Source organism: Natator depressus, chromosome 7 (genome assembly GCF_965152275.1).
Source record: "Natator depressus isolate rNatDep1 chromosome 7, rNatDep2.hap1, whole genome shotgun sequence".
NCBI classification, from domain to species: Eukaryota; Metazoa; Chordata; order Testudines; family Cheloniidae; genus Natator; species Natator depressus.
In genome coordinates, this window is record NC_134240.1 from 49,532,534 (window position 1) to 49,547,624 (window position 15,091).

Sequence of the window (15,091 nt, forward strand, 5' to 3'; positions counted from 1 at the left end):
ATTAGTGAAGTTGCAGTGACTGGCATGTTTGTGTTCTAATGCTGATGCAGCAAAGCTGCTGTCCCTGTGGGAGTGGTGAGGCCACATCATCACCATCCTGCAAGGTGGCAGTCCTGATTCCCTTTGATCTGATGTGTCTCAAATCAGAGGGAGGGATAGCTCAGTGGTTTGAGCATTGGCCTGCTAAACCCAGGGTTGTGAGTTCAATCCTTGAGGGGGCCATTTAGGGATCGGGGCAAAAATTGGGGATTGGTTCTGCTTTGAGCAGGGGGTTGGACTAGATGACCTCCTGAGGTCCCTTCCAACCCTGATATTCTATGATTCTATGAAATCCTGTAGAAACTCAAATTATTGAACCAAAGTGCAGCTGCTGCCACCATGTGTTAAACCACAGAAAAGCTGTCACCATTGGGCCTGAAAGCTCAGGAAATCACCTGTGAAACTTCTCTGCTGGAGGCTGGGTCTGAGATAAACCACCATGGGATTCCCTCTGCAGAGGACTTGAGGGAATGAATAGGGGTGGCTTGCTTACCCAGGAGTAAGCCAGTGGTCTAGGCCAGTACTTTTTTCAAACTTTTTCCTTGCAACCCAGGTGAAGAAAATTGTTGATGCTCATGACCCAACATAATATCTTTTAACTAGTTTTCATAAAATCATAATATTGCAATACCTTCCGGCTTAACCCACTTTACATAACAAACACTAGACACTAGCCTTAGTAAGCCTATGGTAAGGAGTGTGGGAAGTGGCCCAGGGTAGGGCAGAGGGTGGGGTGAGGGCTCTGTCTGGGGGTGAGGGCTCTAGCGTGGAGCTGGGGCTGAGGAGTTCAGGGTACGGGAGGGGGCTCAGGGCTGGGGCAGAGGGTTGGGATGCAGGGGTGTGAGGGCTCTGGCTGGGAGTGCGGGCTCTGGGGTGGGGCCAGGGATGAGGAGTTTGGGGTGCAGGTAGGCTGCCTGAGGGCTGGGGCCAGAGGACTCCCCGCCAGCAGCAGTTAGCTCCCCTTGGAAGGCTGTTCCAGAACTTCAGTCCTCTGAGGGTTAGAAACCTTTGTCTAATTTCAAGTCTAAACTTCCCGATGGCCAGTTTATATCCATTTGTTCTTGTGTCCACATTGGTACTGAGCTTAAATAATTCCTCTCCCTCCCTGGTATTTATCCCTCTGATATATTTATAGAGAGCAATCCTATCTCGCCTCAGCCTTCTTTTGGTTAGGCTAAACAAGCCAAGTTCTTTGAGTCTCCTTTCATAAGACAGGTTTTCTATTCCTCAGATCATCCTATAGCCCTTCTCTGTACCTGTTCCAGTTTGAATTTGAATTCTTCAACATGGGAGACGAGAACTGCACACAGTATTCCAGATGAGGTCTCACCAGTGCCTAGTATAATGATACTAACACCTCCTTATCTCTACTGAAAATACCTCGCCTGATGCATCCCAAGACCGCATTAGCTTTTTTCACGGCCCTATCACATTGGCGGCTCATAGTCATCCTGTGGTCAACCAATAATCCGAGGTCCTTCTCCTCTTCTGTTACTTCCAAGCGATGCATCCCCAGTTTATAACAAAAATTATTAATTTCTAAATGCATGACCTTGCACTTTTCACTGTTAAATTTCACTGTTACTGTTACTCCAGTTTACAAGGTCATCCAGATCTTCTGTATGATATCACAGTCCTTCTCTGTATTGGCAATACCTCCCAGCTTTGTATCATCCACAAACTTTATTAGCGCACGCCCACTTTTTGTGCCAAGGTCAGTAATAAAAAGATTAAATAAGATTCATCCCAAAACTGATCCCTGAGGAACTCCACTAGTAACTTCCCTCCAGCCTGACAGTTCACTTTTCAGTGTGACCAGTTGTAGTCTCCCCTTTAATCAGTTCCTTATCCACCTTTCAATTTTCATATTGATCCAATTTAGCTAATAATTCCCCATGTGGAACCGTACCAAATGCCTTACTGAAATCAAGGTAAATTAGATCCACTGCGTTTCCTTTGTCTAAAAAATCTGTTACCTTCTCAAAGGAGGAGATCAGGTTGTTTTGGCATGATCTATCTTTTGTAAAACCATGTTGTATTTTGTCCCAATTACCATTGACCTCAATGTCCTTAACTACTTTCTCCTTTGAAAATTTTTCCAAGACCTTGCATACTACAGATGTCAAATTAACAGGCCTGTAGTTACCCGGATCGTTTTTTTTTTTCCTTTCTTAAAAATAGGAACTATGTTAGCAATTCTCCAAATCATACGGTACAACCCCTGAGTTTACAGATTCATTAAAAAATTCTTGCTAATGGGCTTGCAATTTCATGTGCCAATTCCCTTAATATTCTTGGATGAAGATTATCTGGGCCCCCTGATTTAGTCCCATTAAGCTGTTTGAGTTTGGCTTCTACCTCGGATGTGGTAATGTCTACCTCCATATCTTCTTTCCCATTTGTCATCCTACCATTATCCCTAAGCTCCTCATTAGCCTCATTAAAGATTGAGACAAAGTATTTGGTTAGATATTGGGCCATGCCAAGGTTATCTTTAACCTCCACTCCATCCTCAGTGTTTCGCGGTCCCTCCTTCTTTCTTTTTTTTTCTTATTTATATGGCTATAAAACCTTTTTACTATTGGTTTTAATTCCCTTTGCAAGGTCCAACTCTACTTGACTTTTGGCCTTTCTCACTTTATCCCCACATGTTCTGGCCTCAATAAGGTAGCTTTCCTTGCTGATTCCTCCCATCTTCCACTCCTTGTAGGCTTTCTGCTTTTTCTTAATCGCCTCTCTGAGATGCTTGCTCATCTAGCCTGGTCTACAACTCCTGCCTATGAATTTTTTCCCCTTTCTTGGGATGCAGGCTTCTGATAGCTTCTGCAACTTTGACTTGAAGTAATTCCAGGCCTCCTCTGCCTTTAGATCCAGAAGTTTTTCAGTCCAATCCACTTCCCTAACTAATTTCCTTAATTTTTGAAAGTTAGCCCTTTTGAAATCAATAACCCTAGTCACAGATCTATTTTTGTTTATCCTTCCCTGCTGCGAGGCCCTTTAGAGCTGCTGTGGGCAACGATCTTTATAATTTAAATCAGCAGGGCCTGACATTTCACAATCCGTACTTTGAAAAACACTGATTTAGGTGATTTAGAGCAGTGCTACTCAAAGTGGTGGTCCGTGGACCGGGGCCGGTCTGCGAGCCATCGGCTGCCAGTGTGCGCGCACATTGGAAAAAAAAATTGCTGGTCTCCCACATCAGATAGCTTGAGAAGCACTGATCTAGAGTGGCTGCCCTGCATCTCCACTATGGGGAGGTCAATTCTCAAACAGTAGGGCCTGAAAGCTGACTGGGAAAGATAGCTTGTGCTTGTTGTATACCTGATATGTGGTTGCGATCTTTGCCTAAGATTGCACTGTTTGAACTGTTCTTACTCTGCAGCTGCAGAAAACATTCTTGGAGTTGGAGAAGATGAAGGAGGAGTTAAAAAGCACCCAGAAGGATCTGAGTAACTCAGACAAGGAGATAATGGTGAGATCCTCCAGCCTACAATAGCTGGCAGCAATCCATGGCCTACAGCTGCAGAGTCAGGACTCGTGCCAGCTCTAGCTAGACACCTAGCTCACTGTCCATCCCTATTCTGTTGCCTCTCTCCTGATCCTGTTTGAGATTCTCTCTCCCTTGTGTTGCAGCCTGTGTGCTTTCCTGAGTATTATGGGCAGGAGGAGGCAAACTCTCTCTGGCACAGGCTTCCCATTTCCTCATATGTGCTCTGTTTTTTGTTTTGTTTTGTTTTTTTATTGTTTTCTTTGCTTTTTTTCCCCAGAGTTTGAAGAAGAAGATTGGAATCCTGCAGGAGACCCTGAAGGTGCCATCTGTAACCAGCGAAACGCTCAGCCGACTGGTCTTCGAAAGGTTAGATGGATACATTCCCTGGGAATCAGTGTAGTGCACATAGAGGCATACTGGGTGCTCTACAGACAAGGATAGGGATGAGATCTTGGCTCCAAAGAGCCTTCCGCTTAAATCGGAACAGAAAGCTGGGGTGTGGGATGCAACTGAAAGCAGTAGGTAAGGGTGAAGTAGGGCAGGTATTGTGGTAGCTTAACCTTTGTTAAGCAACCTTCAAGTGGCTCTGCACGTTCACATTCCATACTGCACTGCCTGTGATGCCTGGCCATGGAACCTTCTTCTAGCAGGGTCATCTAGAGCTCTCCCATGTCCCGCCCGTCCTCTGTGTCACTGACATCCTGACAGCAAGACTGGATGGGGTGGAGCGCCCTCACCACCTCACTTCCTTCCAACTCTGCGTCTGGATGGACATGAACCTGGCCTGGCTCTTTGGAGCCTTAGTCATTCTCTTTTAGAGAGCTTTGCACTATAGTGAGTGTGTTTCACAGGTCTGGTGGACTCCAAGAAGCAGAGGAGGCTGGGATTTAGGAGGTACATTTCCTGCCCAGCTGGCTTCCCGGCATCTGACGATTACATGTGGTCCCTGGGAGAAGGGTGCTCGCCTTCTGGGTGTTCGACTTGTCAGACCTTTGCTCCCAGAACCCTCAAGGACAGGGAGACTTGTTTTTAGCGCCTCCTTGTCAAGGAAGCTCTCTATGCTAGACGCTTTGGATCCCATCACTCCTCAGATCCAGGGTCTAAGAAACCGGTTTCGGCTCCTCTCGCTTCCAGTGGCTCCCAGCGATCTAAGGTTTCCAAGAGACCTCAGACTGTCGGGGCCAGATTGGGTTCCTGCAGCTCCCTCAGTCAAGCCTCCGAAGTTATGCGTGTCCATACCGAAGACCACATGGTCAGATCCAACTGCCCCAGTTCTGGAAGAGAGTTAGAGACACAGTTCGGCCAACCTCACTGGTGCTGTACCTGGTGCCTCGTAGATACCTGACCCCCATGGCTGCCACTCCTGCTGCAGGTCCAGGGTCAGTTCCGAATTCCACTTCTAGATCCAGGAAGATGGATTTGATTGGTGTGTCAGAATCGGGGTCATTGATGCTTTCATTTCTGTCTGTCCCATCACCGAAGGAAAAGAGGCATAGGGACAAAATGGCTACTGTGCATCAAACTTTCGGATCCATCTGATTCTCCCAAGACCACTACAGTTCCAAAGCAAAGACCTGTTCCACCCCGTAGCTTCAGTCTTCTGATAGGAAGAAGAGATCAGAGTGTGCTGCTGGTTCTTCCTGTGAACACCTTATGCTTCCTCCTCCTAGGACCTTTATAGGGTCCCCACAAAGAACTGGATCTCCATACTCTTCTCCAGATCTGCAGTTATCCCTGGTGCAGTCTATGTCTGATACAGACCTGGATCTTTACCAGGAGGAAAATAGAGGAAGAATGCAGAGACCTGTGGCTCAGTTCATACCACCCTATAGTCCACCTCCTGCAGGCATGTTCCTGAACCCTAGCTGCTGGGGGAACTGGCTGTCCTGTGGCCCATCGCCTTATTGGGGGCTACCTCAGGAATTTTATTATTATCCTCTGTGTAGGCAGAGGTAATTTTTTTTCTTCTGCAAAGGATCTGGGAATCCAAAGATCCTCGGATTGACACTACAGATGGTGAGGCTGGAAATGCTGTCTGAGGAGGAAGATGAAGAGGTAGCTCCCTTTGAGTAGTAGCAATTGGAAACGGATTATGAACCTGATTTATCACCAGATGAACGTGGGGGTGGCTTCAGCCTCCTCTCCTGAGGATGCTACACAGTTCCACAGTTTAATGGATTGTATGGTATCTGCTGTAAATCTTCCTGCAGTGGCTGTGGAAGAGACTTCTCACCTGGTGTTTGATATCCTTGGATGCTTCTTTAAGGAGTAGACTTCTAAGATAGGTACTACTCCTTGATGGTTTGCTACAGCCAGCTAAATCCACATGGACCTTGCCTGCTGCTTGTCAGCCTGTGTCTAAGAAAGCTGACAAGTTATATCAGATGCCCTCCGAGGGGCGCTCCTACTTCCATACCCATCCTAACCCTACGGGCAAGTCTACACTCCGGGGCTAAGTCAACCTAAGTTATGCAACTCCAGCTATGTGAATAACATAGCTGGAGTCAGCATACCTTAGGTCAGCTTATTGCGGTGTCTACACCGTGCTGGGTTGATGGGAGAGCGATCGGCTGTCAATTTAGCAGGTCTTGCTTGGACAGTTAACTACTGAAAGTTAGTGTGCATGAGGACCTATTACACCATATTGCTTTGACAACCAGTCTCCTTTCAGACCTTGGGCTCCTTCTCAACCGCCCAAAGTCAATTCTATGCCCTACTTGAAGGATTCCCTGCATAAGCTCCATACCAGAGAGCCTTGCTACTGGAGGACAGATGTCTTCAGATGAGCCAGTATCTATTAAAAATTCAACAGGGTCCTACTCAGAGTAAAATTATTTTGGGGTCTCATTGGTCTTATCGCAGCCGCTACTTATGCGACTCCATTCGTGCATCTGAGAATGAGAGCTATGCAGCACTGAATGTCCCAGTCTACAGATCAACTTGGGACAGACTTCATATGTGGATCTCCATGTCTCAGAACATCGTACTCGCTCTCAAATGGTGGTCAGTCAGAATGCATGTGCTCAGTGGTGAACTGGATCCATCTTTGACAGGAACTGCAGATGCATCAAACATTTGACAGTTCGAGGGTGTAGTAGAGAGAGCCTGGAGCACTGAGCTTGATGCAAGATCTGAGTCCTGAACCAGAGGCTGTGAACCAAAGTCAAGCCATGTATTAAAGCAGATGGTTACAAGTTTGCTGTCCAGTACTTGAACTTGGCAAAGCTTTTGCTAGTGTACTAGGCACTAGATATTTTATATTCCAGCTAGTACAGATACATCCCATTCTAGTACAAGATAAAATGGTTTGACAAATTAATGATTAGGGATGTTTTGTCCGAAATATCAGGAACCAGGGGAGGTAACAAACAGATGTTATGAAACTCGTAAGGTGGTCTTTCTGTGGCTCCCTCTGTCTCCAGACCTACTATCTCAGCAGGAGGACAAGATTTTTCACCCAGACCCACCATCTCTTCACTTGTCAATATTGCTGCTTGGACTTCGCTCTTGAGCAGTCACATTCTTTGTTCAGGGCAGGCTAATTAACTATAGAAAACAGTCCACTAGAGCTATTAGCTTTTAAAGTGGACCAGATTTTAAGCACAGAAGAAGGGAAAACCTGATTGCTCTGTATCTGCTTTCATTCCTTGTGTTCTGGAATACTTAATGTACTTAAAGTCTGGGGCTTATCTAACTCATTGTTAAAAGTCCCTTTGACAGCCATTTCTGTGCAACATGCTTTAGTTAGTAGTGGGTTGCTGTTTGTTCATTGTTCGGTCAAAAGGTTTATGAAAAGTATATTAAATGTATACTGTTTGTTGGCCATGCCCCTTGAACCCTGGGCTGAGTGTTCTTTCTAGCATTTATCTATCAAAAGAGCTTTTGTTATTGCCATCAAGTCAGCTAGGAAAGTGAGTGAATTGAATGGCCTTGTGGCTGATCTACCCTTCACTCCTTTTCATAAGGACGAGGTAGGTCTCAGACCTGATCCCAGGTTCTTACCGAAGTGGTGTCTGATTTTCATAGGCAGTGTTGTCCTAGCACCAACACTGCTACAATATTAGAGACAAATTGGGTGAGGTAATATGTTTTGTAGACCTACTTTGTTGATGAGAGAGACAAGCTTTCAAGCTTATACAGAACTCTTCTTCAGGTCAGAAGAGCTCTGCAAGAGCTTCTCTCTCTCACCAACAGAAGTCAGTCCAATAGAAGATATTATCTCACCAACATTGTGTCTCTGATTTTCATGTCAGTCAGACAAGTAATTTGCCCTCCCCGCGTGCATGCGCCCCCCCCCCCCCCCAATTGCACTCTAATAAGGGGGAATCATCCTACACACTGTGTGCCAGACGGGCTCTCGCCTATTATTTAGATAGAACTAAAAATTGTCATAAATCGTCTAGATTGTTTGTGCCGTATGCTAAACACCACATGGGTTATATGGTTTCTTCCCAGCCTCTCCCTTGAGTAAACAGTGTATTTCTGACTGTTACATGCTAGCAAAAGTTCCTGTACCTGCTTCAGTGTGATCACGTTTCCTTCACTTGTCACAAGCAGGTGCCAGTCATTGAAATTTGCAGAGCTTCAACCTGCACTTTGGTGCACAGTGTAACCATGCACTATGGTTTGGACTTGGTCTCTAGGGCAGATGCTGGATTTGATAAAGCGGTGCTTCAGTCTCTGTTCAGTTAGGACTCTGCTCCCATCTCCAGGTGAGTTTGAGCAGTGCTCCTCAGTCTGTCCCATAGGTGGCAATATGCAGAGCCACTTGAAGAAATGAACTTAACTTGTAACCGGCATCCCTTGAGATGGCTCTGCCTGCTTACCCTTCCCACCTGCCTCCCCCTCTCTGTCAGAGTCCTTGTTTGTTCTGTTTCTGGCTTTGCAGTGGAAGGAACGCAGGTGGTGAGGACTCTCTGCCCCCTTTACCGCCTTGCCCTCAGTGTGTTGGGATGGTGTGGGAGAGCCCTAGCTGACACCGCTAGAAGGAGGCGGTGCAGTCACTATAAGTATGAATGTGCAGAACCATCTCAAAGAATTTTGGTTTCGTTATCTTTGTTTTTGTATCTTTCTCATCCCCTCTCGCTTATGCTAGGCTGATGCGAAGACAGGGGTTTGCAGGTATCCGGAAGCATGTGTTCAGAGAGGGACTCGGGTGTGATTTGGAAAGCTCTGAGGGAACAAAATGAAGGGGTAGTTTGAGTGAAACCTAGCGGCTGTTGTTATAACCCAACACTAGAGAAGTGTCATTGTAACTACTCTGGATTTGTTAGGAGATTTATCAACGTGGGGATCCAAGTTAAGAACGCTGGGGTGAAAGGCTGTGCTGAATAGGAGTTCCCAACAGGCTAGCTTGCATATTAGGCTTGAACGTGATGTGGTGATGCTGGAACGCATTTGCGCTTACAGTGCCTTCCAAACAATGTAACTTCCCCACCTCTGGATGGCAGATGGGGTAATCTAGATTGAGCAACAGCATTCGAGGTGCACTCCTATAAGGAGCATGGGGTACAGTTTCCTCAAATGGGGCTCAGGCCCTCTGGGTGGAAAGGGCTTTGGGTGTAAATAATAATCTTGACCCAAGTGCCTTCAATTTAGGCTTGGAAGGATTTGATTTTTATCAATAAATGTCGACGAACATCTATTTCACTGTACATACACAAACCTACGCCAACGTATTTCCATCAATGGTAATGATAATTTACAGCTAGGCAAAGAAAAATGCTGTTTGAGAACTAGTGATTGATGTAAGGCTGTTTAGTTTGTGGATTTTGATGTGATGTTGGCCGTTTTTGTGTTTTAATGGTTACAAATCCTTAACTTTTTGAATCTCTGCATCTGTTGTCATTAAATTGTCTGACACCCCCCACCCCAATAATTTCCTGAAATTGTGAAAATTTAAATTGAGAATTTTAAAAAGCATAAAAATAAACATTATCTATCAAAATTATAACAAAAAAAGGAATTCTGCCAAGCCTGCTGAAATTGAAGGGAAGAAGCTTACATGAAGGTGTGCAGTTCTGTGGTGCAGCAAATGCTAGCTCTGTGCTGTGTTGTCTGAGACCTCAGTTTCTGTGTTTGTGCAATGGGGTATCTATCCTGAGCAGGGGCTGTGGCACCATGACAAGATATAAATATTTACAACCACTGCTCCTGATAGACAGTGTAACTTGGAGCATTAAAGTCTTTCTCTTGTCTGTCTGGTGGACAGTATGTAATTTGATGTTGATGGCTGACATGTCTGAAATGGCCTTGCAGCCCTGCTCCTGTGGAACTGCTGAGCCCAAAGCTCCACCGCCCGGCCCATAGCGATAAGATCGACCTGGACGCCACCTTTGATGTTGAGACGCCTGAGCAACAGCCTCACAAATCAATCACAACCCCTGCAAAAAAACTCAAGCTGGATAAAAAGCTGTGAGTACTCCCCTTTCTCCAGCCCTAGGTGGGACCAAGGGGACTAAGCTTAAGTCCCTCTGATGCTCACGTTTCTGCTGAGCATCAGGATCTCTACCCATTTGATTCATTGCACTAGGAGACATTAATCTTTGTTTGGCCTTCCATCTATCAGTTCCTCTCCCCTGTAAACTCTCTGCTAGTGGCTGCAATCCTCTGAAGCAGTGAACCCACAGCAGATAGATATCCACTCACTGATCTGATTTCTTACAGGCCTCCTGTGACAAACGTAGCAAAAAAAGTTCTGAAGGAAACAATGGAGGTAAAGTAACCAGTTGCTTAAATCCCCTGCTTTTCTCGATCTGGTAATAGACTTAAAAAATTGACCAGAATATCCCTCCACTTGGGCTGCATAACAGTCATGCTCTGATCTTAGTACTGCAATACATGCTCCAGGGTGCATCGCTTAGACCACTGGTTTTCAAAGTACGGGTCCCGACATTCGCGGAATGCCCGGCACTGGGTTGTATCACTGATTTAATCATAACTATCGTTGCCAGGCAGCAGCTCTAAAGGGGCAGCAGGGACCTGGAGAGGAAAGAGATAGGGGGTGGGTGGGAACTGGGGAGAGGAGCAAGTTGGGGCTTGCAGGGCTGCTGCGGACCTCTCCCCCGGCCCTGGAGCTTGCTGCTGCCAGCCAGGAAAGAGGGGACCCTTCCCATCGAGCTCTGTGCAGAGGGAGAGGGAGGCCTTCCCCCGGTGCTCTGTGCTGCCAGCTGGCAGGGGGAGAGATGGGCTTCTTCCCCTGGAGCTCCATGCTGCCTGCCTGCATGGGGGGAGAAAGGCCCTTCTCCCGGAGCTCGGTACTCCATGCTGCTTGCTTGCTGCTTGCCAGCAAGGAGAGAGAGGGGCTCCTTCCCCCGGAGCTCTGTGCTGCCTGCCAGCAGGGGGCGAGAGAGGCCCTTCCCCTGGAGCTAGCTGCTGCCAGTGTGGAGAGGGCTGGGGGGAGTCCTCTGGCCCCAGCCCTGGGGCAGGCTGCCTGCACCCTGAACTCCTCATCCCTGGCCCCACCCCAGAGCCCACACCCCCAGCCAGAGCCCTCACCCTCCCCCCATGTCCTAACCCTCTGCCCCAGCCCTGAGCCCCCTCCTGCATCCTGAACCCCTCATCCCCAGCTCCATGCTAGAGCCCTCACTCCCAGACAGAGCCCTAACCCCACCCTCTGCCCTACCCTGGGCCACCTCCCACACTCCTTACCATAGGCTTACTAAGGCTAGTGTTAGATATGTAAAGTGGGTTAAGTGGAATGTATTGCAGTATTATGATTTCATGAAAACTCTAGTTAAAAGATATAATTATGTTGGGTCATGGGCATCAACAATTTTCTTTAGCTGGATCACGAGGAAAAAAGTTTGAAAACCACTGGCCTAGACAGTGTTCAGACGAATGCCCTAACACAGCTGCCCCAGTCCAAGGGCTATTCTAGGCTTTCAGGCCATCCATTCTCAATAGTTTCTGGGCATTTCTACAGTGCACTCACCTGGCGCACACGCTATTGCTATTGCCAGTTACACCAGTGGTGTTAAACTCTAAGGATCCTGGGGGCAAACACTTTGTAGAGAGCTGGTCTTACTAGCCACATGAAACACAAACACTTTCTCCCAAGCTTTGTTCTTAATAGCAAGAAACCACAGATATTGATACTGAGTAGCTGAGAAGCTGCAGTTCCATGGTCCACCTTAAAAGGGTAAGCCATGGGGTAAAGGAGCAATCATTCCTAAGCTGCCTGGTGGGGCATTCAGTGCTACCTCTTTCTGTAAATGAAATTCTGGGAGTAAAGCCGCTCATGCTGCCTTTCTTCTCTTTCCTGGGACAGAACTGGGTAGGTGAGCCAGAGGATGACCCTCTAGAAGAATTCTTTCCTGCGTTCATCAGGAACTCGGTTCTTTCCCGGAAGCCACCCATGGGCAGCCTGCTGGGGCCACACAAGAACACAGGAGCTGTGAGTATGTGCTCTGGCCGATCAGAGCAAGGATGCTGCTCCCTGCCCTCCGGTGGTGGAGACTTGTCAAGGGTCAGTCATAGGCATTCTAGCCCCCTGAGTGATCTAAGTGGGAGTGAATGAAAACGAGACTCTTGCTTTCCCTGTGGTTTGCGGATGTGAGAAATGTGGCTAAAGACTTCCCTTTAGAGCCCTCTGTCTTCCCGCATGCACTACCAGCCACTTCCTGTGAAGCTAGTCAGATGGCCATAGCCCTTCACTGAGATCCTGTCCACCCTCATTGCTCTAGCTCTCGGCGGCTTGTGTAGCTATCCCACGTTTCCCAGTGACTGGGCTTGACTAAATGTCCTATTTTTTTTAGAGGAGGTTCTGTCCGTTGTGTGAGGTTCCATCAGAATATGGCCAAGTTCTTCAAAAGTGACTTTGGGCGGCCAACTTGGAGACCCTCAAAGGGTCCTGATCTCGAGAGGGTGGTTGCTCAGCATTTCCTGAAGCTCTGGCTTCTTTATTGTCTCAGGTCGGACACCTTAGTTGCGAGTCTGCTTTGGCCAAAGCATTCTGTACATTATAAGGTGCCTGGAACTGTCCCTCCCTTCCAGTATGCTGCAAGCTTCCAGCTTGGGTGAAGTACCTAGCATCACCCAAGTGAAGAAGCAGACCTTGCGTGGTGTTATATCTCCTCTCTTCTCTTCTAGGTGAGAATGGGGTACGATGGCTTAGGAGGTAGAACTAAGTTCATACAGCCCGTATCCTTCCCCACTTCTGCGCTGTGGAAATAAGCAGGCAGGAAGTTCTGCTTTGCTTCCTTCTCATTTGGGGCGAGTAGCTAGGGTGAATAATGCATGGGCTTTGCTTGAGAATGGGCTGGGGACTCTTAAGGGAGAATGTGGTGGAACTTGTTTAAGCGAGCACTGTGCCCACAGAAAAGGCTGATTTTACTTAATCTGTTTTCTATGCACAAAGTTAGACTGCCCACCCAACATGGCCCAGGTGGGAGAGCAGAATATCTTACTACATGTCTGGTTAAAGACACTGTTCTGGTGTGTAGTCCCACAACACAGCTCTGTTCTTCAGGCACTGGGGGAGGAGGAAGGGAGACAGATCGGCTGATGGGAACTCCTGAGGGAAACTCACAAGATCCTGATCAATCTGGGAACTTGTGGCTCAGATACTGTGCTGCTGTGGGTCTTGTATGTACCTGGGCACAGGTCCTGGGGCTGTATTTGATCTGTATGTGAATCAGGTCATTCACAAGGAATCGGGGATCTGAATCATCTGATTACTATGAAATAATTGGCAGCTCTTGGACTGTCACTTGTGTGGCCATGTTCTCTGGGCAGGTCTGAGACCCTTCCACATGGTCCTGATTTAAAAGTAAGCCTAGCCCGGAGCTGGTAATAAATCTCCCTGCTCCCCATTTTCAGACTTGTTTTCCCTGACAGTTTTCCCTTCAGACAAACCCAATGGAGATCCGTCCCTTAGCTGTAAAGAGCAGGAAGAGGAACGTCTCCAGGCCAGCATCCACAACTGCAGCAGCTTCCTCCTCTGGCACCAGCCAGGTGAAACTGGACAGCTTCCTTCAGTAAACCCAAAGGCTTTCCTGGTCACTTAGGCATGCTTGGGCAGAAGACTTGGGGCTCATCTATGTCTCTGCAGAACCAAGGTGCTGGGACCAACACACAGTGTCAATCAGAACTCTCCCACGTTGTTTGCTGTTGATCCAGTCGAGGCTGACTACACTGTGAGGATGGCGAGGCAGGATGTGCCATGTGCTGCCAGCTGTCCTGGGAGATGGGGCTCCTGACACTGAGCAACCTGCCTGCCTTTGCCTGACGTGCAAGGTCACTGGTTTGTGCTCAAGAGCTCAGGACTCCCTGTGGGTGGGGTGTGTGGACCCCTCAACTCTGCCTGGTTTGACTCATCTCGGCCTCACTCCTAGGCAATGCAATAAAGTGTGGGACAAAGCAGACTTAAAAATCTCCTGGCTGCTGATTTCATAGAATCATAGAATATCAGGGTTGGAAGGGACCTCAGGAGGTCATCTAGTCCAACCGCCCTGCTCAAAGCAGGACCAATCCCCAACTAAATCATCCCAGCCAGGGCTTTGTCAAGCCTGACGTTAAAAATATCTAAGGAAGGAGATTCCACCACCTCCCTAGGTAACGCATTCCAGTGTTTCACCACCCTCCTAGTGAAAGTTTTTCCTAATATCCAACCTAAACCTCCCCCACTGCAACTTGAGACCATTACTCCTCATTCTGTCATCCGCTACCACTGAGAACAATCTAGATCCATCCTCTTCAGAACCCCTTTCAGGTAGTTGAAAGCAGCTATCAAATCCCCGCTCATTCTTCTCTTCCGCAGACTAAACAATACCAGTTCCCTCAGCCTCTCCTCATAAGTCATGTGTTCCAGTCCCCTAATCATTTTTGTTGCCCTCCCCTGGACTATCTCCAATTTTTCCACATCCTTCTTGTAGTGTGGGGCCCAAAACTGGACACGATACTGCAGATAAGGCCTCACCAATGTCGAATAGAGGGGAACGATCACGTCCCTTGATCTGCTGGCAATGCCCCTACGTATACATCCCAAAATGCCATTGGCCTTCTTGGCAACAAGAGCACACTGTTGACTGATGTCCAGCTTCTCATCCACTGTAACCCCTAGGTCCTTTTCTGCAGAACTGCTGCCTAGCCATTCGGTCCCTAGTCTGTAGCGGTGCATGGGATTCCTCTGTCCTAAGTGCAGGACTCTACACTTGTCCTTGTTGAACCTCATCAGATTTCTATTGGCCCAATCCTCCAATTTGTCTAGGTCCCTCTGTATCCTATCCCTACGGTCCAGCGTATCTACCTCTCCTCCCAGTTTAGTGTCGTCTGCAAACTTGTTGAGCGTGCAATCCACACCATCCTCCAGATCATTTATGAAGATATTGAACAAAACTGGTCCGAGGACCGACCCTTGGGGCACTCCACTTGATACCGGCTGCCAACTAGACATCGAGCCATTGATCCTACCTGTTGAGCCCGACAATCTAGCCATCTTTCTATCCACCTTATCGTCCATTCATCCAGTCCATACTTCTTTAACTTACTGGCAAGAATACTGTGGGAGACAGTGTCAAAAGCTTTGCTAAAGTCAAGGAACAACACGTCCACTGCTTTCCC

General features: G+C 47.6%; 1 protein-coding gene across 2 annotated transcripts in view; it reads left to right on the plus strand.

Annotated features, from left to right (window-relative positions):
* The window catches only part of TRAIP (TRAF interacting protein), a 39,915-nt gene extending 25,071 nt beyond the window's left edge, over positions 1 to 14,844 (plus strand). Inside the window, exons 10-16 of one of the 2 annotated variants that reach the window (XM_074958366.1) lie at positions 3,422 to 3,511; positions 3,807 to 3,895; positions 9,788 to 9,943; positions 10,196 to 10,244; positions 11,799 to 11,924; positions 12,620 to 12,670; positions 13,379 to 14,843. In XM_074958366.1, coding sequence (XP_074814467.1) covers positions 3,422 to 3,511; positions 3,807 to 3,895; positions 9,788 to 9,943; positions 10,196 to 10,244; positions 11,799 to 11,924; positions 12,620 to 12,670; positions 13,379 to 13,510 — 693 coding nt within the window. In that variant the 3' untranslated portion in view covers positions 13,511 to 14,843. Of the gene's footprint in view, positions 1 to 3,421; positions 3,512 to 3,806; positions 3,896 to 9,787; positions 9,944 to 10,195; positions 10,245 to 11,798; positions 11,925 to 12,619; positions 12,671 to 13,366 lie in introns of both variants that reach the window. The other variant, XM_074958367.1, reaches the window with a different exon arrangement.
* The last annotated feature ends 247 nt before the right edge of the window (positions 14,845 to 15,091 follow it).